At 39.9% G+C, this 25,900-nt stretch overlaps 2 protein-coding genes across 5 annotated transcripts in view; one reads left to right on the top strand and one right to left on the bottom strand.

Annotated features, from left to right (window-relative positions):
- LOC306853599 (large ribosomal subunit protein uL11m-like) overlaps positions 1 to 3,454 on the top strand; it is a 29,051-nt gene extending 25,597 nt beyond the window's left edge. For 2 of the 4 annotated variants that reach the window (XM_079391131.1, XM_079391130.1), the window contains 3 exons: positions 1,219 to 1,312; positions 1,775 to 1,934; positions 3,233 to 3,454. In XM_079391131.1, the coding sequence (XP_079247257.1) occupies positions 1,219 to 1,312; positions 1,775 to 1,934; positions 3,233 to 3,341 (363 nt within the window). In that variant the 3' untranslated portion in view covers positions 3,342 to 3,454. The remainder of the gene's footprint in view (positions 1 to 1,218; positions 1,313 to 1,774; positions 1,935 to 3,232) is intronic. The other 2 variants (XM_079391133.1, XM_079391132.1) reach the window with 1 other exon arrangement.
- An 8,868-nt stretch (positions 3,455 to 12,322) lies between these two features.
- On the bottom strand, positions 12,323 to 16,286 carry LOC306853577 (neuronal PAS domain-containing protein 4A; the record flags this gene model as incomplete). Its single annotated transcript, XM_079391092.1, has 8 exons — positions 12,323 to 12,351; positions 12,464 to 14,238; positions 14,336 to 14,471; positions 14,712 to 14,821; positions 14,929 to 15,235; positions 15,321 to 15,423; positions 15,565 to 15,728; positions 16,112 to 16,286. 8 exons carry the CDS (start codon positions 16,284 to 16,286, stop codon positions 12,323 to 12,325), a joined length of 2,799 nt encoding a protein of 932 aa, XP_079247218.1.
- Positions 16,287 to 25,900: the final 9,614 nt, after the last annotated feature.

Below are 25,900 nucleotides of genomic sequence, written 5' to 3'. Positions count from 1 at the left end.
AGTGTTAGTGATACCACCCGCTATGTGCGATGAGATTGATAGAGCGAGAGTGATAGCTTGACGCCCACAAATCTAAAAATGAAAATAACCTTCTGTTCCCACAGTCTCAACAGATAATCGTCAAAAACAAACTCAACTTGCAATCCATAATGTTGCCGATTTACCTGCAGTACATGAGGGTTTTCTCAGATATTGTAAGCTTTATCATTTGTTATGCAGTTTTATGATTTTACGAAACTGACATTTTACTTAATTTAGATGCTATTCACACAAGATGGGTTTAATTAACATTTTCTCTTTTTATTTTGTTGGCAAGCAAAGCTTTTTTTAACGTATGCGCTTATAGTGAGCACACACCTTTTCAACAGCTGCAGTCCTGGTTAACTTGGTGCCTTGGGTATGATAAGACACCAAAGGGAAAAACTCCTTTTTAATGACTTCTATTGGTTCTTTGTAAGAAAACAAACAAGCAAAATTGCCACTGAACTTGGCAGGCAGTGATCACCAAGCATTTGAGTTTTATGGAAAATAACACGTTTTTCTTAGGAAATTTAATTTGTCTTTTTTATATCATTTCTAATTTTATTTTTCTTATTTCATTTTTACACATCTTATAATTTATTCATTATCATATTTTTGGATATTTCTTCCATATGAATGCATGTAAATATAAAGTGCTAAAGTCATTTTGATCACTCATTTTGTATTGTTAAGTAAAAAGGCTAGTTGGGGAATTTAAGCAAAGTTTAATGAAGGTTTAACTTAAGATTTTTTTTTAATAGAGAAATTAATACTTTTATTTAGCAAGAAAACATTAAACTGATCAAAAGTGACAGTAAAGACATTTCAAATAATTGCTGATCTTTTGAATGTTCTGTTCAACAAAGAATCCTGAAAAATGCATCACAGTTTCTACAGAAATATTAAGCAGCAATGTGTTCAACATTGATTATAAGAAACATTAATAATAGCTGAGCACTAATAATAATTGATAATTCCGCAGCAAATCAGCGTATTGGAAGGATGTCGGAAGGGTCAAGTGACACTGAAGACTGGAGTAATGGCTGCTGAAAATTCATCTTTGCCATCAGAGGAATAAATTACATTTTAAAATATATTCAAATAGAACATAGTCCCACAAACGACCTGAGGGACCTGGGTTAGTTCGAATGGGTGTGATGTTTCTGACTGAGCTTACCCCTCTTTTCTTTCCTCCAGTCGGACAGGACGTATGACCTGAAAATTGGGCAGCCTACTGTGTCTTACTTCTTGAAACAGGCCGCCGGCATTGAAAAAGGAGCCGGAAAGACTGGTAAGCAAGACCTATTACAGCCAGGGCGGCTGTGGCCATACATCCTTCCTTCCTTCCATCTCTCAGCAGTCTATTTGTATATCTCGCCACCGCCTTATGTTTCAGTAGTGGACAGACTTCCCCCTGCAGGGTGTTTTGGTTCAGATTGAATTTTTTGACTGATGATATATTGATGATGAGCTGCACTGGTGGAGAGCTATGCAATTATTAAGGGGAACTCTGCGGTGAAGGTGGCATGTTAAAAAAAAGAGAATTATGGATTTGCTTCATTTTCATAGGTTTCACTCCACCTCAATTATTCTTTCTTATGCGCCCTCTCTTTCCGTTACCACTCCCCTGCACTCCATCTCCACTTCCATTTTTCTCAATCACGACCAACCACACCTCCTGCTGGTTTCTCTTTCTGTGCTACTGTGTTTCATCACCCCTCTCTTTCCCCTCCCACCTTGTTCCTCCACTCAGGGCATGAGATCGCAGGTATGGTGACGCTGAGGGCCGTATATGAGATTGCACAGGTCAAATCACAGGATGACAGCTTTAAGCTGCGAGACATCTCTATGCAGAACGTTGTCAAGAGCATCATCGGTTCAGCCAGGTCCCTCGGCATCAAAGTCGTCAATGAGTGAGAGTCCTTTAAACTTCATTCCGCTGCATTCTTCACAACATACAATACAATGTTTGCATACTTTCATTCTTGCCATTTTTCACAATGTAAAACATTAGTAAAGTCTTCAAAGCTACAGAATAACAGAAATAAAGGTACAAGTATTATGTAATAGCCAAAAATGAAAGGATGCATTAAATTGATCATTAATCAGTATAATTATATTATTTAATTATTAAGATACCAGCATTGCTAATAATAAAAATAAATAATCAGCATATTGATTTCTGAAGGACATGTGACACTGAAATCTAGCTTTAACATTACAGGAATAAATTACATTTTAAAATATATTAAAATAGTAAACAGTTATTTTACATTTTAACACTATTCCACAATATTTACTGTATTTTTGATCAAATAAATGCAGCCTGGGTGAGACTTGTCTCAAAAACATTACAAATCTTGCCTTTTCCAGACTTTTGAATGGTAGTATATCTCTTTAAAAAAAAATCTAATTGAAATAATAGTTTTATTTAGAAATGCATTCGTAGGCATGATTTCTATTAAAAACTATTTTCAAGCATTTATGCTTGCTTTTGTGTTTTCTGCATGTCTGGTCTCCACTGTGAGTTTTAAACATCCATCTTTTCCTTGTATAAATATTGCAGGCATCCCACCACCTAGTAAAAACCTTAATAAGAGATGTGAATAAATAATGGCTGAATAAATCAAGTCTTACTTCACACGCTCGCCAATGACTTCAGTTCTCATGCTCGTTTGGAATTTTATGCCATTTCTCACTGTTGTGAATTGCGCTTGATCTGCAGCCTTTTAAAAATGAATCATAAAATTCATGTTTTGTATAATTAATGCCTTAATAACGCTGAGAAATTGTAAGGGATGCTGCTATCTTATGTATTGAGACGATTCAGTAGAGGAGTGTTTGCTTGACAGCTACCTTTTCTATATCCTCAGTCTCTGCGACATCAAATGTCATTGAGCCATTGAAATTTGGCAGCATTTAGACAGGCAAAGCAGCCTGTTCTGTTAGCAGAGTCTTGTCTTTTCTTAAACCGAACCTCTTTAATAAATGAACCATGTCACTGAGGCATAAATGCCCAGACCCATCATTTGTGCATGAGGGAAGAGCAATGCTCGCCTTGCATTTCAATCGATTGCTAGAAATGTTTTAAATTCTAATGTAATGTAGATGTATCTGTTGATATGCCTCTAATCTCCGTCTTCTCTGTCTGTTCCCTCTTCGGCCACTCTCACGATGCTCCCCCTCTCCTCTCCTGTCATCCCTATGTCAGCCTGTCACCAGAAGAGTACAGGGAGTTTCTCCGAGAGCGTGAGGAGAGATTGAAGGCAGAAGCAGAGGCAGCAGCCACTGAAGCAGCAGCAGCAGTAAAGAAGAAATGAGGAGCTGCTGTGTGCTAGAGTTATTTATCAATACAAACCCCCCCCCCCCCCCCCCCCCCTCCGTTCACATGGATGTTTTTCTAATAAAATGCTGCTCATTTGCATCCAAATGTATTGAAGTGTATTTTTTTCCTCAGTATCTCTCATTGTTGATTCTATCCTGCCTCCTGACTTCTCTCTACCTCCCCCACTTTCTCTTTTCTTTTCTCTGCCTCCTACAACCTTTTCTAGGCCTCTGAGCCCTACTCTTTCTCTCACATCCATTGGCTTACCCATCTCTCCTAACTATCTCTGGGTAATAATACAGGCTTTTTTATAGCTGCTGTGCCTTCTGAAATCTTTGCTGAAGTAGGTTGCCCTTTCGGCAACACTGTGACAAAGGTTGATATGCATTGAAAAATAAGGATATTTTTAACACTATATATTCAGTATACAGCCATGGCCCAAAATTTCGGCATCCTTGGTAAATATGATCAAAGAAGGCTGTGAAAATTAATCTGCATTGTTAATCTGCATCTCTACTTCAGCGATATTTTACTCATAAGAATTTCTAGGGGTGCCAATAATTGTGTCCAACATGTATTTGAGAAAAACATTTATTTCATAATGATATTTCCCCCCCATTTTAAATTCTTATTATCCAATGAAAGGTTAGATTCTTGTGATTTTTTTTTTTTTTTTTTTTTTTTTTTTTTTTAAATAAGAGATCAAAAGGATTAACAATGCAGATTAATTTTCACAGCCTTCTTTGGTCATATTTACCAAGGTGCCAATATTTTTGGCCATGACTGTATAGCTTTGGGGTTTTAGATAGATAGATAGATAGATAGATTTGGGTTCTTTCAAGATTAATTTCTATAATAAACAAGATCTGTGGTAAATATAAATTGACAACACTTGGATGTTTTGTTCTACAAAGTAAATTACACACAACCATAATGAAAACATGATTTTTTTTAAGCAGTTATGTTTGTATGTTTGTAATAAGTAACTACATAACACCGATTTGGGTGTGAGTGTGTGCAGTTTACCACACACCTTATTTTATTCATGGATTGAAAAACCCCTTTATAAAAACCCATAGGAAAAATCTCAAGGGAACCCAAGACGAATTAGTCTTCTGGGGTTTGACATCATGGCTGCAGCACTCTATTTGCATACATTAAAAGCTGTAGCCTATAGTATAAGCTTTACCTGCATATATACACTCTACTCACATAAAGCGTAGCATATACCAACCGCTTGATTGCTTGTATTGTTGCAAAATGTAAACTATATTATTGCTCAGGTCATCCAAGATGTAGTAGTTTGTTTAATTTTAATGATTAGTAATATGCGTTGCTAAGAACTTCATTTGGACCTATTTAAAGGTGATTTTCTCAATATTTTGATTTCTTTGCACCCTCCAGATGTTCAAATAGTATATCTGACAAATATTGCCCTATCCTAACAAACCATACACGAATGGAAAGTTGATTTATTTGAAATTATGTATAAATATCAATTTTTTTTTTTAAATGACCCTTATGACTGGTTTTGTTGTCCAGAGTCACATATATTGATGGACTGGAGTCATGTGGATTACTTGTGGATTATGGTGATTTTTATCAGCTGTTTGGACTCTCATTCTGACGGCACCCATTCACTACAGAGGAACCATTTGTGATGCAAAATTTCTCCAGATCTGTTCAGATGAAGAAACAAACTCATCTACATGACTACATCTTAGATGGCCTTAGGGTGAACAAAATGTACAGCAAAAAAAATAATAATAAAATAAAATTGGGATGAACCATTTCTTATTATAAACATGAACATCATGATTGCCTGTTAGGATATAGACTTGACTATTGAGATACAGCTTGGGAAAGAAACCTTGGAAGTGTCAGGCTGTGTAGGCAAAGGGAAAATGTGTAATGGATGTAATTTGGTCTGTGATGGAGTAGCCGTCTGACCCAGTGACTTCACAAGCACTGTCAAATCACTTTCCTTAAAGTCAAGTGCATTTGTGATTGTTTTCCAAACGCTTGTCGAAAGTGAATGAAGGGCAGAGATTTTTTTTTCAGTGAGTACTGCAGTAGACCATTTGGCTCTCTCTGATTTGAACAAGATTGTGGTGACTGCACTCTATCCAGGCTTCTGTGACGGACTGTTCTCCATGTCGCTGACTGCAATTTCACAAGAACAGGGAAGGACGAGAGATGATAACATAAAGAGGATGTGATTTCTCATATGGCCTCTTGTTTTTTCCCCCATTTTGAGGCTCATATCGAGTGATGGCTGTTATAGTTGGTGTTTGTAAAGGGTAAAAGGCATCAGAATCTGTATCTTATGCATTAGATGAAGCTTGTCAAAGTGCAAAATCTCACATAAGCCCTGTAGGGGTTTAGAGGCAAGAGTCTTTTCCAGACACGGTCATGTGGTCATGTAAGATCCACAGTGCGTTTTTGCTATACAAATGAGATTTGGTGTTATGTAATTCAACCCCTCTTCATTATTATTTACCTGTAGTGAACCCCACACTACACTACCTCCTGAATATTGCAGAAAGTATATAGGACCCCACTAGTAGGAATCAAAAATAAAGAGGGGGGCTACTGCAGAGCCAAATGAGAGGAGCTGGAGCTCTAGCTATGGGTGGAGCTAGACACCCAACCACACCCTAACCCTACCCCTTACCCTATCACTAAACATAACCCCACGCATTAGTTCACACAGAGGTGGAGCTGGACATCCAGAGCGGGGAGCTGGAGGTCATTTGGCTCTGCAGTGAGCAGTACTTGCAAAAATATAGCACAGACTTTAATCAGGAAGCGCCATGTTTAATTTTTGATAGGAATGAAAATGAGGCTGTGAGAGGTACAGTGTGTTTCGTGGATTCGTACTGTAGTTTAACCCCTTAACAACATGCCAATTATTCAGCTGACAAAAAATATTTCCAAAGAAATTTACAGTAGACGATATCTTCATAAAACTGTTTTTAAAGGGGTCATGAACTGAGAAGCCAAAATTCCCTTGATGTTTTCACATATCCTGTAAATTTCAGAACTCAAAACTTTCTTGTTAGTCTAAAAACAGCTAATATTGAAGCCAGTCTGCCAAAACGACAGGTTGTGGAATGTACAACTATGATGTGACAGTGTGGCTAAACACCGCCTCAAAGAAGATCAACACCTGCTTCTACATCACTGCCTGTTTAGCCCCGCCCACCAATTCTACATCACTGCCTATTTAGCCCCGCCCACCAATTCATACATGTAGTTTAAATAACCAGAGGGGAAAATGCTGGTCTATGCAGAAACCAAATGATAAAGATGGTGCTATGCAGTGCCAAGTTGTGGGAAAACAATGTTTGCGTTGCCTTCCTTCTGATTCCAACGTTAGGAAAGAGTGGATGAACTTATTTTTAATGAAGTTCCAGACCACATCAGTAAGAACTAGATCCTTTGTTCCTTTCATTTTACCATTCATTTACAAACAAGGCACAATTTGACGTGAGATTTTCAGAAAGATTGAAACGATGAGACGATGCTTTGCTGATATTGGATCTGATGTCGCACCACACAAGTGTGAGTAACTTTAACTGGTTTTATTACATAGTCACTATTGCTTCGTCTGTTGTTACAGATCGTTTGCTATGTTTGATATGTAGGCGTTTTTTAACCTAAATCACAGCAGCATCCATCTATGAGGAATGTAGGCTGTCAAACATACAGTACACAGTGTTTACTTCCGAGTCTACAATCCCACACCTATTCCCATGAGGGGCATTAAAACAGGACAGAAATAGCCTATTACTTATTAATTATGTTTTTTGATGTAGAAATCTTGATAACATTATAAGGGGACATCAGAGAACAGTACAAAATAACAAAAAGGTAGTTCATGACCCCTTTAAATTGTTTAAATATAAGCAATCTAGTAGCTTTATGTCTACAGCCTCGTTTTCATCCGCGTAAATTTCAATATGGCGTCTGTCCTGACTAAGGTCTATTTCCTCTCATTTTTTAGTCCATAAAAGGATGGAGTTGCCTGAGGCATAAACAAAAATGAAAAAGTCTTGTGCATATTAACAGTAGCCAGAGTCCGTGCAAAAGTGAGAGTGTATTGATGAGTAGTTGCCATAATGAATATTTATTTAGGGTCTGGTGTGTAAAATTCTAGCAAAAATGTAGGCCTACTTGTTGTATGTCTACATTTGAACAATTTTCTTAGAAATACCAAACATTAGAAGAAGCCTGCGCCACGTTAGCTGAAATGATGCTGAGATGCAATTTGAGCTTAATGTCTGCTTCACTTCAAAGAACTGCAAAACTGTATGAGTGTAACCAAATGAGCAATTTGAAGATGGAGGCACTCAAGAGAAGACTTGGAAAAGGCTTTCCAGGTTAGTTGAATGTTAAAATGTGACCTCATTTACCGAAACTTCCTTCTGGTAACTCTTGCTGCAATTTAGTTAATTAATTTATTTATTTATATGCTGCAATTTATTTAGAATACTGAGATAGAAGTTGGAATACGTATCCTGTGATTATTCTGAATACATAAGCTAATGCATTCTTTTTTGCTTTTCTATTTATTTATTTATTTATGTGGGGGAAAAAACTCTAAAAACACCAACAAAACGGGTCAAAAGGTTCATAGTATTAATTCAGCTTGCTTCGTAAAAAACGATTAAAAAAACTGATTGCTCCTTTACTTTTAATTAGCAATTTGATTAAGTCTCCTCATCAGAATTTATTCCGATACCTTTTTACCTTTTGTGTACTGTAGCCTACCTATTGCATTTCTCTCAGCATTTTTTATAAGTCCGCTTTCTCTGCATGAATATGAATCTTTACATGGAAACGTTTTCATTTCGGTATTTCCATATTGTTTCTAATTTGGCTTTGTTTCCACTGGGTTTCTCACTGGAGAATGAATAGGCTAATTCATTCTGGTAACACTTTACAATAAGATCCCATTAGTTAACGTTAGTTAATTTGTGATGTAAACCTGCTTTCTTAATGACTAAATCTGAGCCCTTATTTTATTGAAAAGGCTACATTTAATTCTTTGGACTTTTCATAAATTACAATTTAATTCACAGAAGGCTCCTTGAATGCCCACATGGTGGCACTGCATCTTTAAAGACTGTTGCAGAATGCTAACAGACACAGATAATCATCCATTGGTGAGTGTAACTCCCTCCTCTATATGCTGGATGGAGTGTGCTTCACAAAATACTATGTGAGCCTTTATCCTGAGAATCCAGCTAGATCTGTGTCCCTGTGTGCATATCATTTTCAAACAGGCGTAACTAGATGCTTTTGTCTAAAATCTGAGACAAATTTCTCAGACGCTTCTCCTCTGATCTTGGCTTCTGACTGATCGTCTTCGAGCCCCAGTGAGTGGCTTTACTTTGATGTGAACTAACCTTTGTCAGCCGCCTCTACTAACTTCAAAAGTCTTCTGCATAATGAATGCAATCAGTTATTTAGCTTTTAAAGAGACAAAACGGAGTGTCATCATTACATAGCTGTGTGATAAATTAAAATCATGCCACCCCACAACTGCTGTGCTGTAATTCATGTTACATTTCATGTCACAATCGAAAAAGACATATGAAACGAAGTTTCAAAAAGTAAAAGTATTAGGTCAAATATTAATCAGTAAGTTAAGTGCAGGCTTCTACTTTCTAAAGTGTGTGTATTGTATATTTCCACAAGGGGGCATTTTAGTTTCATTTTGTATATACCCCTAGTAATATTTTCTCTGTGTGCTATATATACAAAAACATTGTTTGATTCCTGAATACTTTATACTATATATTATACTAGTATACTATAGTATACTATATACTATACTAATACCTTATACTATATTTTTTACAGGGGTGCTATGGACTCAGGGACCATCCACTCAGACATTCAGCCAGTCCAATAGGAAAAAGTTATATTTTCTAGGTAATGTGTTAGGTCCTACTTTATATTAAGTGGCCTTAACTACTATGTACTTACATTTAAATTAATAATTTGATAGAATGCAATTATTGCATACATGCATGATTTTACATGTAATTACATCTGTAATTAATTTCTTTAATTACATTTGTAATTACACTGTTGACCCATCCCTTACACCTTACCCCACCCATAAACCTTACCCGTATTCCACCTCAATAGCAGCAGAAGTGTCTATCTATCTATCTATCTATCTATCTATCTATCTATCTATCTATCTATCTATCTATCTATCTATCTATCTATCTATCTATCTATCTATCTATCTATCTATCTATCTAGTGGCTGTTCAATTTTGTAGTTTTTATTTGACTGTTTTACTGTAGTTTTTATTTTACCATACAACTATGAATAGTAATTTTCGGAAATACGCAGATAGAAAAATATTCGGTTTATGGGGTGTAATTTTCCCCATTGTTCTAGTTTATGGTTAACACATGCTGTTATCCTAATTTTAGGATGCTGTATTTTTAGGATTACTACATAGATGCATTCTATTTGACACCAGATGGTGTAAGAGAGCCAATCTGGGTTTCTGTGACACTGTTTAGTCTCAGTAAGCTGCAATGGGGGAGCAATAAGAGGCTGGAACAAAATGTTCACATGCTGACGCACAGCTCTGTTCTACTCTTTTATGACAGATGGTTACTATACTTATGATGTTTGATTATATTTAAGCTCCCCAAGGTGCATTGTGTCTAAAAATAGAAGGAAAGAGGGAGAGAAAGAAAAGAGTTAGCTTTACATAAAAGAGCTAGAATTGGGAGGAGGCTTTGAATCACATCTTTTGACTTAACATCGGTTGCTTTAATTGGCTGACTGGCCCTTGTGCGTTAAATTCATTAGCATAGCAACACAGCTCTCCTCTCTCTCTCTCCTTATTGGGAAGGATGCTGTGAGGAAAGGGAGGAGGGAACTAAAATTGGTGCCCCTGAGCAGGAAACCCCATATATGGAGTCTGGTAACGCTGTCATGCGACGTCAAAATAGCAGGTACATTGAGTGTGGGCTGAGAGAAAAAGAGAGAGAGGAGGGGGGGCTACGTGCGTGTGGCATTCAGTACGTGAGTGCGTCAAAGTGGGAAGCTGGCGGTCTGTGTGAGCGCCTCTATGTCAAGTGTGTGCGTCAGTCTGAGTCAGATAGCGTCTCATCGCGAGCGTGCGTCAGTGCTGTTGCTGAGCAGTCCGCGCTCCAGGGAAAGAGTGAGGAGAATGCACTGAAAAGAAGGGATATGGCGACAGGGGTGATGGAGGAATGGGAGCGAGGAAAGGACAGTGGTTATCAAAAGGGAAGCATTAGGAGGAACTAGAAACCCACACATGAGTACTTTTTAAGTGCACTTTTAATATAAATGCCTCTGTTTTGACGACCAAATACATTTATCAGCGACACAAAAGAACACTGATCCACAATGTCCATTCTTCATAAATAGCATATGTCAAGTATGTTTTCGTCTCATACGATAGAAATTTCTCTGATATGTACAGACTGTTGATTGTACAAATGTACAAATGATTACAATCTTTAACCGTTCCGCATCATGCCTAGCTAGAGGCACGTGCACCAAACACCCTGTAAATCAGCATACATACAATAAAATACTTTTTATTTTTAAACTTAGCATGTAAATAGCTAGAACATAGGAATCAATCCTTTACTTGACCGTAGACAACTCTACGTTAGCATGTCGACACCATGGGAATAGAACCATTCTCAACCCGTGTCGATTTGTAACTGAATAGAAATAGGACCCCATCTGTATTTTCTCGCTCATTTTTTAAAACAAAACTTTGCTTCGTTTTTTTTTAACCCCTCTCAAAAAAGAAGAATCGATCATTCACACAGTCATTGTCACCACTCCACACCGCAGACAGCAAAGTTACGATGTCACCGTGGTATTCACTGAATAAAGGTGCTGTTTCTCTTAGGTCTGCAACCTCTTGATGTGCCAGGCACTCAAGAGTTTAAGCAGATTGCAAGCATTACAAATATTGATGCTGCAAAAGTCCAGTGCAATTCCTTCTAGCCATGCCCATCGGAGTAGCTGGTCGAATGGATTTGTTACTCCGTCACTCAGTAGTAGCTAGAAATAAGTCCAGTAATGTCCGTGCATGCAAAGCCATGCACAATATTTTGTCCTTCTCCCTGGTGGCTTCCGCTGCAGCTTGTGTCCACCGGCCAGTAGGAGAACAATGTGAAAACTTGATTTGTCTTGCACACAAAGTGGAATTTGTTCACATTTGCACATCACATTGAAACATTTGAAATGATATGTCCAAGAATTGCATTCACAAACTCAAAGCCCAATGGAGTCTGAATTCTGTCATATATAATACTGTTTCTGACATTACAGTTACTGAGCTGGAAGATTGGAGAGCAAAGTGAATCAGCTGTGGGAAACATGCTGATACTGATACTTTTAGAAACTGGTCACTTTTTGAAATGACCAAATATTGATCTATTATGTGAATACTTTCCACACATTGGGCTTTGTGTGTGTGATGCTGGTTGACAAGCACTGAGCTATAAGCTATCTGTTGTTTCTTACTGAAAGCTTTTTTTCATGTCCTCAAAGTTCACAACTGAGTTTTTCACTACAAGTGAATACAAATGCAAGTCTGTAAGTCGGTTTACACTTACAAAGTCAGAGCTGTAACTCACACTCATATAAGCTCATGTTACATTATAGCAGAAAGACATAAATTGACCTCTTAGTCCTTTTAGGACTTGTTTAAGACTAGTATATTGCATTGCTACCAAAGGGTTGCACTATTATTAATATAAATGAATGGATAATTAGATGAACAATTGTGAACGTGACAATTTACTCTCAATGGATTTGAGGAAGTTCAAGTCTTTGTTGGCATTATATACATTATGTATATATTTATACAGTTAATTAATATTCACTTTTCAGCAAAAGTAGCTCCATGAAATATGACAATATGCCATACTTAATGAAGTAAGTCACAGACTTATTTTAGAACGGAGGATCACTTCCACTCCCATCTGAAAGACAAAAAAAGGGAACGGGGACAAAATATTAAAACCAGTAACAGTTATTCAGTTTGACAAAAATGGCAACAAAGCAAAATGATCAGAAAAAGGTTCAGCTTCTCACCTTTGTGGAAGCACTGTTGCGGCGCATGACTTTGGAGTTGATACAACTCAGGTTGTTGCCCCAGGCTGGGGGCGATCGAGGCACCTGCCCCAAACATGGGTTCCAGGGCGGCCAGCTCCTCGAGGAGGGACTGGGCGCAGGGCAGGCCGGGCGATGCAGGGCTGACAGGCGAGGAGACTGGGGAGGCGGGGGAGGCAGTCAGCTGCAGTGGTGGAGATGTTGATATGCCCGTGAACAGAGGCGATGATTCTACCTCTATCTCCATGGGAACTTCACCTGCCGCCTTCCCATCTGCCATGTTGCCTGTGTTGACTGACAACATCATAGCCCCTCGCCCGGCCTCATTGTTACAGTGCGCCGATTGGACGCTACAGAAGGGACTGGCACTCACAGCAGAGATCCCGTCAAAGTGCAAGGTTGGGCACCAGCACTCAGGAGTGGAGGGGGAGGAGGGGGGGCTGGAGTGAGAGTAGGAAGAGGGTGTGGGTGAGAGGGGAGGGGAGGACGTGAGGTCCTGCAGAAGGGTCTCCATGATACTCTCCTCAAACAGAGAGTCATCATCAGGGAAGATGGGCAGGGCCAGGCCTTTCCAGGACTTGAGTGGGTAGAATTCGCCCAACAGTGGGATTGAATCAAGTCCCGTAGAATCAAGAGATGGAGACTGAGAGCGTTCAGAAATGGTGGAAGGAACCAGCTTGGTCAGGAGTGGATCTAGGTAGAAGCCCTCTACTAGTGTGCTGATGTGTTGGGCTAAAAGCGAGATCTCCATTCTCTCTTTTTCTCTCTCACGTAGCGAGGAGAAGAAGGGTAGACTGGGCTGTTTTCCAGGTGAGGCTTCAGGTGTGAGGAGACCTTCTGGTGGGTAAGGTAGCGGCCCATGGGGGACATCAACATACAACGGACCGCGGACTTCTGGTAAAGTCATAACTGTGCAGTCACCATCACTTGGACTGTCAGGAGTAGGAGGGAGTTTCTCATAGAGCGACCCACTGCAAGGCTCCACTGGGAAGAGAATCTCTGTGGTTGGAGTTGTTATAGTGAGAGGCAAAATAGTTGAGAGTGTTGTCGTCGTCGTCGGAGGTGGGCTGCCTTGTGGGTTCGTTGGCGCAGATGGAGAAAGAGATGGAGCCATCGTCGTTGATACTGTTGCAGTTGGAGCAAGAGGAGGTGGTGAGGTAGCCCCGGTAGGATCGAAGCTAAAATGAGGTTCCCCGAAGGGGAAATTGCTTCCTCCTAGTTGAGGTGTGTATGGGGGTGTGCACACAAACTCCTTGGTCAGTTGGGCCTGGGAGGTAGGCACAGGTGGAAGAGGAAGGGGCAAGGCTGGTAAAGGAGGATCTATCTGGAATGCTGGTGGCAGCAGAATATTCTGAGTGAGAAAGTCCAATTCAGACACTGTTGCAACCGTAACTGGAATGGGAGATGATGCAGAAGCAGGACTGGCCACAGGTTCGCTGGGTTCATGTTGGAAGAAGCTCTCCTCTTCCAAAGAGGAGAGACTGGAACGTGGGCCACTCTGCAGTTGTGCAGGCTCCATTGAAGAGCTGCCACCTTGTTCCTCAGTAGATCCTGCACTGCATGCGGCCGTGCTGAAGTCAAATGACTGACCGGAGAGGCCACTGCTTCCTGGTGTAAACACTTGGTCAGGGCTTGAGAGTGTTTCTGGACTCTGTAAGCTTAGGCTTTCTTGTTGGGAAGTGCTTGAGCCCAGCATCAAGGAGAGCTGGGTTTGTTCAGAGCTCAGCTGCTCCCTGACTGACCAAGCCTCTGTCTCACTGTGACAAAGAGAAAGAAACACAGAATTAATGATATTCTTACTTGTTTTAGCTTTGATTGTTAGTCTTGACTTTACAGATGTAGGCTGAGCCTTACCTGATAATGTAATTGTTACTGACAATAGGGGTTTCCCCAGTTTCCAGCTGCAAGACCATGTAAAGCCAGACCCATGAGTGATCTGCAGTCTCTACACGAACCACCATCTCAGCCCTGCCCTCTCCTCCCTCTCTCACTGTGTGTGGAAAAAAGATGGGCAAGTCAAAACACATTCAACTTCTTGTGAGGTTTTATGTCAAGTCTTGGCGGGTGGTCAGAAATGCTTTTTTACAGCAGATGCGCATTACTCTGTATTGCTCTCTGTAAGTGTCAAATGTTGATAGGCAACTGTGAGCTAGAAGAGTGCTCATGCTGGGCCTAACCAAGCAAATAAAGCTGAGTTTTGTGTGTTTAGTCATTCAGGAGTGAGACTCACATAGGCTGCAGTGCTGGGCTGAGGCATGTGAAAGATCCTGAGGATGCAGGAAGCTGTACCAAGATTGGGACCGTAGAGTCTCCACATTTAGACCCAAATAAACATTCACACTGAAAGTTGAAAAAAAAGGAAAAATGTAAGAAAATGTTTATTTTCTTAAAGCTCATTATTATTGGTATTTTAGTTTTATAAATACACATAAGGCATTTAACCTTACCTGTCTTGTGCTTCCTGAAGTCTCATGTCACGGCTGTGCTGAGAACGGAAACATGGCAGGAAGAAGCTGCTCTCTAGTGCAGGAGATGAAGGTGGTTCTCTGTCCGGGGCAGTTCCACCTCGGGATGTGTGAGGCTCCAGAGGAGTACAGAAACATACCCACACTGGGTTGGAAGTCCAGTAGGATCCTGGGGAAGACTCGATGGGAGTTTGTGACAGGCAGCGGGCACGGATTAAAACAAGCTTATTGCCTGCACTCTGCCTACGCACTGATTTGGAGGTGTTGAATTTGCAGCGAAACAGGCGATCTAAGGAGGAAAAGCACAAAAATAATGAGCACTTAGAAATCTGATTTATATTATGTATCTGTGTGGCATTTGTTTAAGATCTTACCTGTGTCAGGTGAAGTTGGAGGCACCAAGTTACTCCTCATAATAAAGTGGTCTGCACTGTCTATTATGTCGTACACACTGTCCCCTTGAGCGACCAAATCTACCTAAATATTCAAAAAAGAATACACTGTTGGTGAACTTCGTCTTTCTTTCATATTGCGTATAGGCTGAAATAACCTGAGATGAAAGGGAGAGGAAGCCTATAAAGATTTAATGAGAATAACTTTTTTGTCTGCTTGACTCACCATTGAGTGTCCGAGGTGCTCTGAGACGCTGTCTGACAGGTACAGTAACTTCCCGTCTCCAGTCAATAGCAGAAGAAAGCCTGGCATCATTTGTACCAACTCATTCAGTTCATGAAATGTGAGGAATGCCGCAGTTTCCTCAGCACTGCTATCTGCAGCTGTATCTGAAAGAAGTAATTTTATGTCTGAATAAACTATTACATTTCATTTATAAGAAAAAGAGATCCACGAATGCGATTTAATTTCAGCACCATGGACAGCGTTTGTGTTTCAGCACCATGGAGAGAAATATAATTTCAAAGCGCTGTTTGAACTACATGTTCTTTTGTATCTTACAAATAGTTCTCTGTATTTTATACGCATAATCAGCCCAGGTACTGTTAAAAAAAAATAATTAATTAAAGATGCACCTGTTGCATCAATTCGCGGCAACAAGAGCGTAATATGAAGTATTGCCTCAACACAAACTCAGATCCATGTAGCTTCGAGGATTACATAAAAGGCTTTTATTCGACTGTTTTTCCAAAACAACTGAAATTATATTTACCTTGACTGAAGAAGACAGACTTTCTCGTGTACATGCAAGCCAGCGACATGATGTGAAGATAGGAGAGACGAGACTTGTCTGCATCGGAGATGGGCAACAAGTCCTTCAGGTTCCTAATCTCCGAGTTTATCTGGTCTCTTCGAGCTTTCGACGCTCCTTTGGTGGACCGATACATTGCGGTGACTAACGCTGAGGACTCGTTCTGAGCTTCGCTGAAAGTGTTGACTACGTTGCAAGTTGAGAAAAGTGTGAGGCTCCTTCCCAAAAGAGTTTACGCGCGTTCACAGGTGTGTCATCTCAGCACATGTCCAGAGTACAACTGCTCTTCTCCTTTCGCCTGCCTCTCCCGGGTTTCACCCCGCGGTTCCGCCACAGCGCCTGGCTCAGGTTGCGGACCGGAGGCTGGATGGATCTTTCCTCCGGGTCGGAAATTGAGTCAGTCGGCTGCTGCTGAAGCCGTCTCTCGCCCAGATATCCGGAGTCCGTAAATCTGGTGGAGTAACATTGCAAGCCGGTAACTTATATAGGCTGGGGCTTCACCAGTGTAGGGGGGCTCCCAACGCGCCAACACCGACGTAAAAAAGAGCGCAAGGGGAGGGGGGATGGAGTAAAAGGGGGGCCGGGGGGGATTTATACGTTTCATATCAGTGTAAGCAATGCTGAAACTCGTCTCACCCCTCCCAAACCGCGCGCTCTGACTCTGCTCCGACGTCAGCATCCCCTCTCTCCGTTGATGACGTTGGCTTGAAATCGGGAGCTCCGGCGACGCAAAAAGCCCGATTTGGACAAAACAGAGCAATGGGCGGGGATAGAGTGTGAAACGTAGATGGAGTCACCGCACTCCGGTGTATAGACGTGTACAGAGAAGGGGGGTTCTGTTTCTGAGCTGCATACGAACGAGATAGAGGAGCACTCTCTCCCAATCCTCTTGTGTGGCATGCTGGTTGCCGACCGAGTTCAGATATGATTCAGAAAATGATTTATGTCTTGTATTCCAGTGTCTTGCACTGCATGTGCATGCATGGGATTGCATGGAAGCACGGATGCAATCCCTGACAATTACTGCTGTAATTTCGTGCATCGCTGCGTTATTTCCATCAGTTTCCACATCTGGCAAGCTGTGTGACCACAGAATGAATTATTCAAAGGATATTCATTCACAAAATGGCAGATTATAGCAGCATGCGGAACAATGCACTGCAGTGCTTGTGGTGACTTTAAATGCAGCAGTGCATGTGCCCCAGTGAACCAGACGGGGTAACCGAGAACACCGAAATCTCTGCCTAATTATTGTTACATAAATGCTTTCTCTCTGTCCTTATAAGGGAAACATTGGGCGAGTATAAAGACAGCAGCTGTATTGAGTTATGTCTTTTGAGTTTGTGTGCGTAAGGCGACATTGTGGGCAAGAGCCAATGGTTCACTGAGTATCTATCAGCGCAATATGTAGTCGCAGTAATAGGGGACACTTAATTGCTTGCTTCATTATGAACTTGAGATGCTCCAGTCCGAATCAGACAGTAATTTTAAGAATTAAATGGACATCAGGTAGGGTTAGCCATCATGCCTAACTCACTGAATGGATTTTGTTCATGAATGATTCTTATCTATCAAAAATGCCAACTGTAACGGGGACGCGTTATATATGTTGTTTAAGTTGCATTACACAATACATTACAAATGACAAAATGTGCATTGTGGAAAAAATATTTTAATCGCCTCCATTTTATTTAAAACATTTTAATTTAACATGCAATCATATATGAAAAATCTATGTTAAAAATAGAAAATAATTTTGGAAGCAAATAAAAATGCATAAAATATAGGTTAACGACTCTCAAATGTCTACACGATCCAATTTCTCTTTCATCTAATATTGTGATCACAAATCAAATTATAAACCACAAACTGGTGTTAAATTTGACACCACACCCTGGTCTCCCCTAATTAACCTAAAACACCTGTCAAACAATTGCTCATTTATATCACAAGCTCTTCTGACGCCTCTTTGCACTCTCTCTGAACAGTTTGTTCCGTCCATAATGTCCGACAAGCCGAGTGTCACAGACAGAAGTCTAATGCAGAGCCTTCGCTGCGGTTCTGCCATTCGAGACGATTCGTTTTCTGAAGAGGAAGCGAAGTAGCCTATTCAGTGAAGGTGAGCTATTTTTAGCAACATGCAGAAACTCCAGTGCTTTTAGGAAAGTTACCACAGTGTTATCCTTGTGGCTTGCCGCGATCATTCAACGATGCAATAAATCATGCGTTTCATTTTCGTTCATGATAAATGACCAGGAGCGATCATTAAAATTATACACCTTGAGAGGAATATCTATTTAATTATCAGTAACATGCTATTTTAGACGGAATCAAATTGTGTTCGTCACTCATTCACCAGTCCATCAGAGGCACGCGCAAGTCTCTGGAACCTGTTGCGCATGAGGAGTGCGCGTGAAGTGACCGTTTCGCTTTTCTAAAAATATCCCATGGCTAGTGTCTGAAAAACGCACTCAGATTCACCGTCCTCTGCGACACATTTAGTCTTTTTAATCAAACATTTGTGTTTCCTGGTCAAGAATAGATATTTGAGTAAGAGTAATTAGGGGTTGAATAGTAATTGTCAGTGGGTTATATGACAAATGCGTGATAGGCTATCCCTTAAACAAAACTAAGCTGGTTTTGTTTTGGGTTTTGTTGATCTCTAGCTGTTCTTCCAGCCCAAATCCCATCTTAAACTATAGCTATCAGACAAGCTTGAGCAGAATGGGAGTCCAGCTTACTGGTTTAGACCAGTTGCAGACATTCTTTTCAGCAGACTTTACATTAGAGATGTTTTCAAGTTCTTATGTTAATACAGAATTTGTGCAGATGTGGTTAAAGCGGAAATATCAGGAAGACGATGCACGAAACACATAAGAATCCAGGGAGTGTTGCTATACACGGGGACTTTAATTTGCCTTCTGTGTCTCATTATCAGAGTTAATGTCCTGTTTGGTCAGCTCTAAACTAACTATTGACTAATTAAGTCTTTTTTTAATTTAATTTAATTCTCTTTGATGTGATGGAAAAGGCATCTTGTAGTTGCTTAGACTAATTATGATGCACTCATATTCAGTGGCAGAATCATGCATAAGCTGATGCTGGTTATAGATCAAGCTGATCCCTAATGATCCTTTGTAATTACAGTGCATCCGTCTGCAGTGCATCCATTTGTGATTAAACCCTGGCAGTGGTCACCCGTTAACAAATTTCACCTCTTAAAATAGTTGGTGGGTTTTTCTGTTCAGAAGAGTGATTCAGAAACATTGACGCGTGCAAGGCTTTTTCTGTAGCTTTTTCTAGGTATAGTTTGTATGAATAGCCTCTGCTATCTGATATCGTCAAAGCAGAGACAGTAAAATATGAAACACCATTGTTGTTGAGGATGTTTCCTTCAGCACCCATTTCTGGTAACTTGGCTGTAGTCAATGAGCATCACTGGGTGCAAATTCTGCTAAGTTAAATGGTGGTTCCCTTTTGTTAGTATCCGGTGTATGAAGTGGATGTAAATGCACATGTAAAAGTTTAATCAAACAGATTTGGAGAAATGTAGCATTACTTCACTTGCTCACAAGTGATCCTCTGCACTGAATGGATGCTGTCAGAATGCGAGTCCAAGCAGTTGATAAAAACATCACAATAATTCACAAGTAATCCTCAAAAAAATCCATTAACACATTTTAACTTTAAACTACTTTAACATTAAGCCATAATATTGCTTTTTCCACTGAGAAATTCCATCTCCTGTTGTCGTTACACATCAAAATCCACCAACATATTTGTTTACAACCATTTTGGACTGTTTTTGCTTCAAAACAGTGCTTGATCTGTGCTTATGGATAGAAGGCTCATATTTTAGCTGGAAGTAATGGTTTGAAGTTATAAACTTGGATTTGTTTCTTACAAACATGCATAGAGATGTGTGGATTACTTATTGTGATGTGTTTATCAGATGCTTGAACTCTCTTTCTGGCGGCACCCATTCACTGCATATGATCTACATTCTGGGGCAGTCGTGGTCATATGGATAGAGAGTCGGACTTGTAACCCAAAGGTCACAGGTTGGAGTCTCAGGTCCGGCAGGAATTGTCGGTGGGGGGAGTGAATAAGCAGCGCTCGCTCCACCTTTAATACCACGACCCTTGAGCAAAGCACCGAACCTCCAACTGCTCCCTGTGGGCCCCAGCATTGGCTGTCCACTGCTCCGGGGGGGTGTTCGCAGTGTGTGTTCACTACTGTGTGTGTGCACTCGGATGGGTTAAATGCAGAGCACAAATTCTGAGTATGGGTCACCATACTTGTCCACATGTCACTCCACTTTCACATTCACTACAAACTCATCTACATATTGGATACCTTGCGAGTGAGTAATTTTTTTTTGGTGAACTATGTCTTTAATTGCATTTCCTTCATAATTCAAAATCACACACATAAGGTAAAGGAAAGTTGCTATATTTAGTCTTTCCAAAATTGTAGAGGTTATGTTGCTATCAGGATTTTCTGATCATCTAGGGGCAAAAGATACTAGTTGAGTGCCTGCCGGATGTGAGTAAATGGATAATGCCCAGTATGACATCTCTCTGTTAGCAGTATGTCCCTAGGAACAGGAAAATGTCATTAGCCTGTGCCCAGAGAGCATGACTGAGTTGACTCTGCCCACTTGAAGCCTCCTATGATTTTACACACAGTGGACAAAAATAACCATGCAGGAAATGGAGTAGTTTCACAATTTTTTTTTAAGAATCTGAATTTCTAGTCTTTTCAACGCAATATGAGACTAATTTCAAGACTTGTGTGAAGGCAATTTCAAGATGAAAAATTAGGGAAAAAATAATTTGCTTTAATGCAAGTTATATTACCCATCATGACATGCATTAAAATACATATTTATTATTTTTGGACCCAGGTGAGCTAATTCTAAAGTCATCTGTGCAAGTTTAATTCTGCTCTTCCATCAAAGAGTTTTACAAGTGCACTGAAAGTAAGAAGAGTTACAAAAAATACTTTAATGAGAAAAAAAATGTCATTGGCCTCTTGTGCAGCTGAAGTATGCTTATCCTCTATCTCAAGATTCTTTCTCTCCACACTGCTGTTTATTTTTACACAGAGAATCAAGGTCTTCACTCTGCCTCTTGAAAGAAAGGAGCTAACCTGTCGCCTAGCAACACCTCCCACTCCTGCCGAAGCCAGAGGAAGAGAAGGGAGGAAGAGGAAGGAATGAAGCTGTCTATGAAACTGATGAGAGAGACCGAGGTAAAGAGTAGGGTATGTGGTTGCCTTTAAAGTCAAGAGGCCAGCTCATCGTGTGGGCCTATCTGTGATATCCGTAGCCTACTGAGAGGCCGATGAAGTTGCACCTGTCGTGGCATCTAAATCATCTAGATTTAAGTATAATAAATTATCTAATGCATTGTTGAGCTGTGTGCTGCTTGATTCATATAAACTATTGTGAGTGAGCAGATGTAACACTCAGACACCCACACACTACCTCCCTCCCTTCCCCATCTCTGTCAGAGATACTTCCCCAGCCTGCAGCCTGGTGTTTTTTTTTTTTTTTTTTTTTTCTTGCTGTGTATTTTTAGACCCAGGGCTCAGAACAGTGGGAAAATGTGGACTTTTGTTGAAGTATTTCTATCTCTCTTTCAGGTTCTGTGAATGGTGACAACTAATTCATGACTTTTTCATTGACAAACGTCAGTGCTTGCTGTAGTTTTGCATATGTCTTGCCCTTTAAATCACAGTTCTTTCTCTTTTTGTTAAAAAAAAACTTCTACCAATCTATTTATAGTCCAGCAAAAGCGTTCTATAATTCCAAAAGGTCTTTTTTTTCCACTCTTGCTGTTTAAGCTCGCTACTCAATTCCAGCGCTACATGCCAGCACATTGTGCTCTCACCCTCCTTTTTCGTTCCCTCTCTCTCCCTTCGTAAGTTGTTGCTGATGCAAGGTTGCCATGGTGATGTGATGTAGATGTGTGACATCAAAACAGACCTCAAGCAGCAGATTTTTTTCCCCTTTCAGTCTGTCGCTCGCTCTCTGTTCTCCCATCTCATTTCATATTAAGCCAAAGGCATTACATTACAAAACACCTCTGTGAGCTTCTGATCTAAACCAACCTCACAAATGTAAGAAAGATGTCCTTTAAACTGCACATCCTGCAATTTCTCTTCAAGTAATGCAGCTCTTAGTGACCATAAGAGATCCATTATTCTTCCCCATTCAGGTCTGCCTTTGATAGTAGCAATCAGTGTGTGCGTCTTTCTTTCTCTTTGCCCATCTCTGTGCATTTCGATCTGACTGCAATGTGTTCTCAATGTAACTATAGTATTTGTAGTGGCCAGGTTTGTTCTTCATCCTCCTTACCTGTAGTTGTGCATTTGTTGTTGGGGTTCACATTAAAATTTCAAAGAAAGGAATTTTATAAAATGCAAGTGAATATTTTAATATCTCAGTAGTCAGTAATCAGATGCAATGGGATGTTTGTTAATTTGTCAGTTCAACTATTTACTCAAATTGTAATATGCTGATAAAAATGTAATTTGTTACATAAAATATGTATGAAATTAGAAAAATGCAAGGTCAACAAATCAATGGAAAAACAAGTGAATATGAAGTTTCATAAAGCATTGCATAACTATTAGAAGCGAAGAGAGTGGGCAGAGATGGTTAGGAAGAGTGAGGTGCAGGGAGGGAGGGAGAAAGTAAGGTACTTCAGTGCCTTTTTTTTAGCTCCAGGCTAAAGTTACGATTGTTGCTTTTATCCATCCTCAATCCCCCCGAGAACCATTATTTTCCCCATGAATAGTGATCATCTCCGCAGCATGAACACTTCCGCACAATCGGCAGTAGGGAAGCAGAATGGCCTGTGTCATTCACCATGGCTGGGTTCGAACAATAGCAAGAGTCTTTTTGGCCCGCTAAATCATTGATATGAATTTATGAATGGGGAAGTCCATTACCTGACAGTTTTGCTCAACTCACCCTCTGAGTCCTTACATCCTTACCGCTTATAGAGTCATATCATGAGGAATTATATTTTCCTTCCAGTGCTTAAAAGTTAATTATGAAACAAACATACAGTAACTTTCAGAATTCAACTTCCTTACAATCGCATTACATTTACAGAACAGAATAAAGTGATTATTTTAGTTATCTTTGCAAATAAAAAGTATTCTCGTAGCTTCATAAAACTGAGGTTGAACCACTGTTGTCACATGGACTATTTTAACAATGTCATAACTACCTTTCTGGGCCTTGAACATGGTAGTTGCATTGCTGTCTATGTAGGGTCAGAAAGCTCTTGGATTTCATCGAAAATATCTTAATTTGTGTTGTGAAAATGAATGAAAGTCTTACAGGTTTGGAACAACATGAGGGTGAGTAATTAATGACAGAATTTTCATTTTTGGGTGAACTATCCCTTTAGGTACTTAAAGTGCAAAGGTACGAAGGTGTACCATTGAGGGTACAAGCTATTTTCTGACAGGTTTTGATGAAGGGCAGGACCATAAAAAGTGTTGTTATTTTACACCAAATGTGTTATATATGCCTTTGTGCTTTATGAACTGAATGAAGTCATCTAGCAGAGCAGTGGAATGTGAGTGTGATTTGCATTTTTGCAATATGTTGTTAAATCTGCCTGAAGCGTCATTTCATTTTGCCACAGAAGCTGTTTTTTAACACCCTATGTTAACACTCAGCAGTCAGACTCTCACCCGCAGGCTTTTTCATGGTGACAGTCTCTCACACATTACTCATTCACTCATCATGAGGTTAGACTCACTTTACTGTCTCACTCTCTCCATCTCTGACACAGATAAGCAGCGTTAGTAAGTCCATACATTTCCCCCTCTCTTGATGCTCAGTTTGAAGCATTAGGCCTCAAATCAAAATATTTGCAACCTTAGGCTATATGTGCATGAGATACAGCAAGTCACGCTCATTATGAAATTGCAATGATGATTCTGAATGCTTAGCGTTTCATATGTTTTTACTGATTTAAAAAATATGCTCCCATCTTCAATGAAGGAATTCTCTCTTTATTGCCATTCCCTCTGCTCGCACACCCACGCGACCATAGCAACACATTGTCGTATCATAGTAACCACATTTACGCAGGGAGAAAAAATTAAGGGTGGGTTGTAGTGGTATCTTTCACTGACCACCATGAGTATGTAGTTTAAAGATGGCTCCTCGTATTCAATGCATTACAATGGTGAGATTATGAAATTAATTTATCACTAAATTCTGAATATTAAACCTATATTTTAAGGCTTTATAATAGAGGTGAAAGCATATAAAGGACCAGATATTCATTATAACGTCTTATTTGAAATTACCTGTCAATCCTGATTCTAGTTCCCAGTTTGTGAGCCATATAATGTAATTAGCCCTCCTCGTTAGATTCATCTGAATAGCCAATCAGTGGCAGATGAGGTAGATGACTCTTGTTATCAGAGTCACTCCAGCTCAAACGAGGCCCTAATCAAGGAGCGTCGGTAATATTCAGAGGTCAATTTAATTCCCTTAAACAAATGGCCCAATTATCAGTGACCAACATGTGTCCCTTTTCACTCTCCATCTGTGAAAGAGCCCCCTTTCTGCTCTTCTATGGAGATCCTCCATTATTCACGATGCGGTGGACTGGAGCTAATGAGACACGCTAATGGAGCAACTCTGTAAACCCAATCACCCATTTGGGCAGGTTATTCTCCACACGGACCCTGCTAACGGTCCGTCGAGGGTCACAAAACATTACAATTGACACCTTTGTTTATAAAGGCGATTTCTGATCTCATATCAGCTTTATTAGACAACCCTGCTGGGAAATCGACTGTTGGCTGTGTTGATGTTCTTTGAGACATGATAGCTGGTTTTTAATTGGTGAACATCAATAAACCAGATACAAACTAGTTATGCTGTCATATAGGGAGAGTTTAGCCAAAAATGAAAATTGTTATAATTAACTCATTCTTATGTCTTATATTCAAACCTGTATGACACAAAAGATGATATTCTAAAATGTTTTTTAGTGTCCATACAATAAAAGTCAATGGGGTCCAGTGTTTTGTTCCTCGTTAACTTTAATTTTTGGACAAAAACATCAAAATAAATGAAAACAGGGTTTTGTTTTGTTTTTAAATCAATGCCACGGAAGAACCATTTTTGGTTTCCCAAAGAACCATTCAGTGAACAATTAAAATTTTAATTAATGAAAAGAACCATTCTAAATAACCTTTTTCCTCTAAGATCCTATTTGTGCAAAGCAAGGTTCCATGGATGTTCTTCATGGAACCATAGATGCTAATAAAGAGCCATCTGGCAGGTGAGGCAATGATACAGTTTTGATTTTTGGGTGAACTGTTCCTTTAAAATGGTGTGTAAAATTATTTTTATTTTTTTTATTTTTTTATTTTTTTTGAGACATGGTGGATGGTCAACCATCTAAACCAGCTCCAACTAGTTTAAACTCAATTGTTATCTGGAAGACTGGAATGTTTATTTGGTGTTTATATTTAGGGCTTCATGTAAAATTCTGTTTGCTTTGCCCACCGCCTCCCCACACATGCTTAGCAAATATAGATATCATGAATACTTCTCTGTTGTTTGTGGTTAATGCAGCGGATGTCATGGATGGTGAGTGCTTGTTTTGTAATAGCCTAATGTGTTTGAAAAAGGAGGCGGAGGGCAATAGTGTTTCCTCTTTTCATTCAAAAATAACCATGGATATCCAGGTAAATGGTGGTTCTGTC

The sequence above is a fragment of the Barbus barbus genome (genome assembly GCF_936440315.1).
Source record: "Barbus barbus genome assembly, chromosome: 33".
Classification (NCBI taxonomy): Eukaryota; Metazoa; Chordata; class Actinopteri; order Cypriniformes; family Cyprinidae; genus Barbus; species Barbus barbus.
The sequence above is the reverse complement of the archived record's forward strand: the minus strand, read 5'-3'. Positions and strand labels throughout refer to the sequence as shown.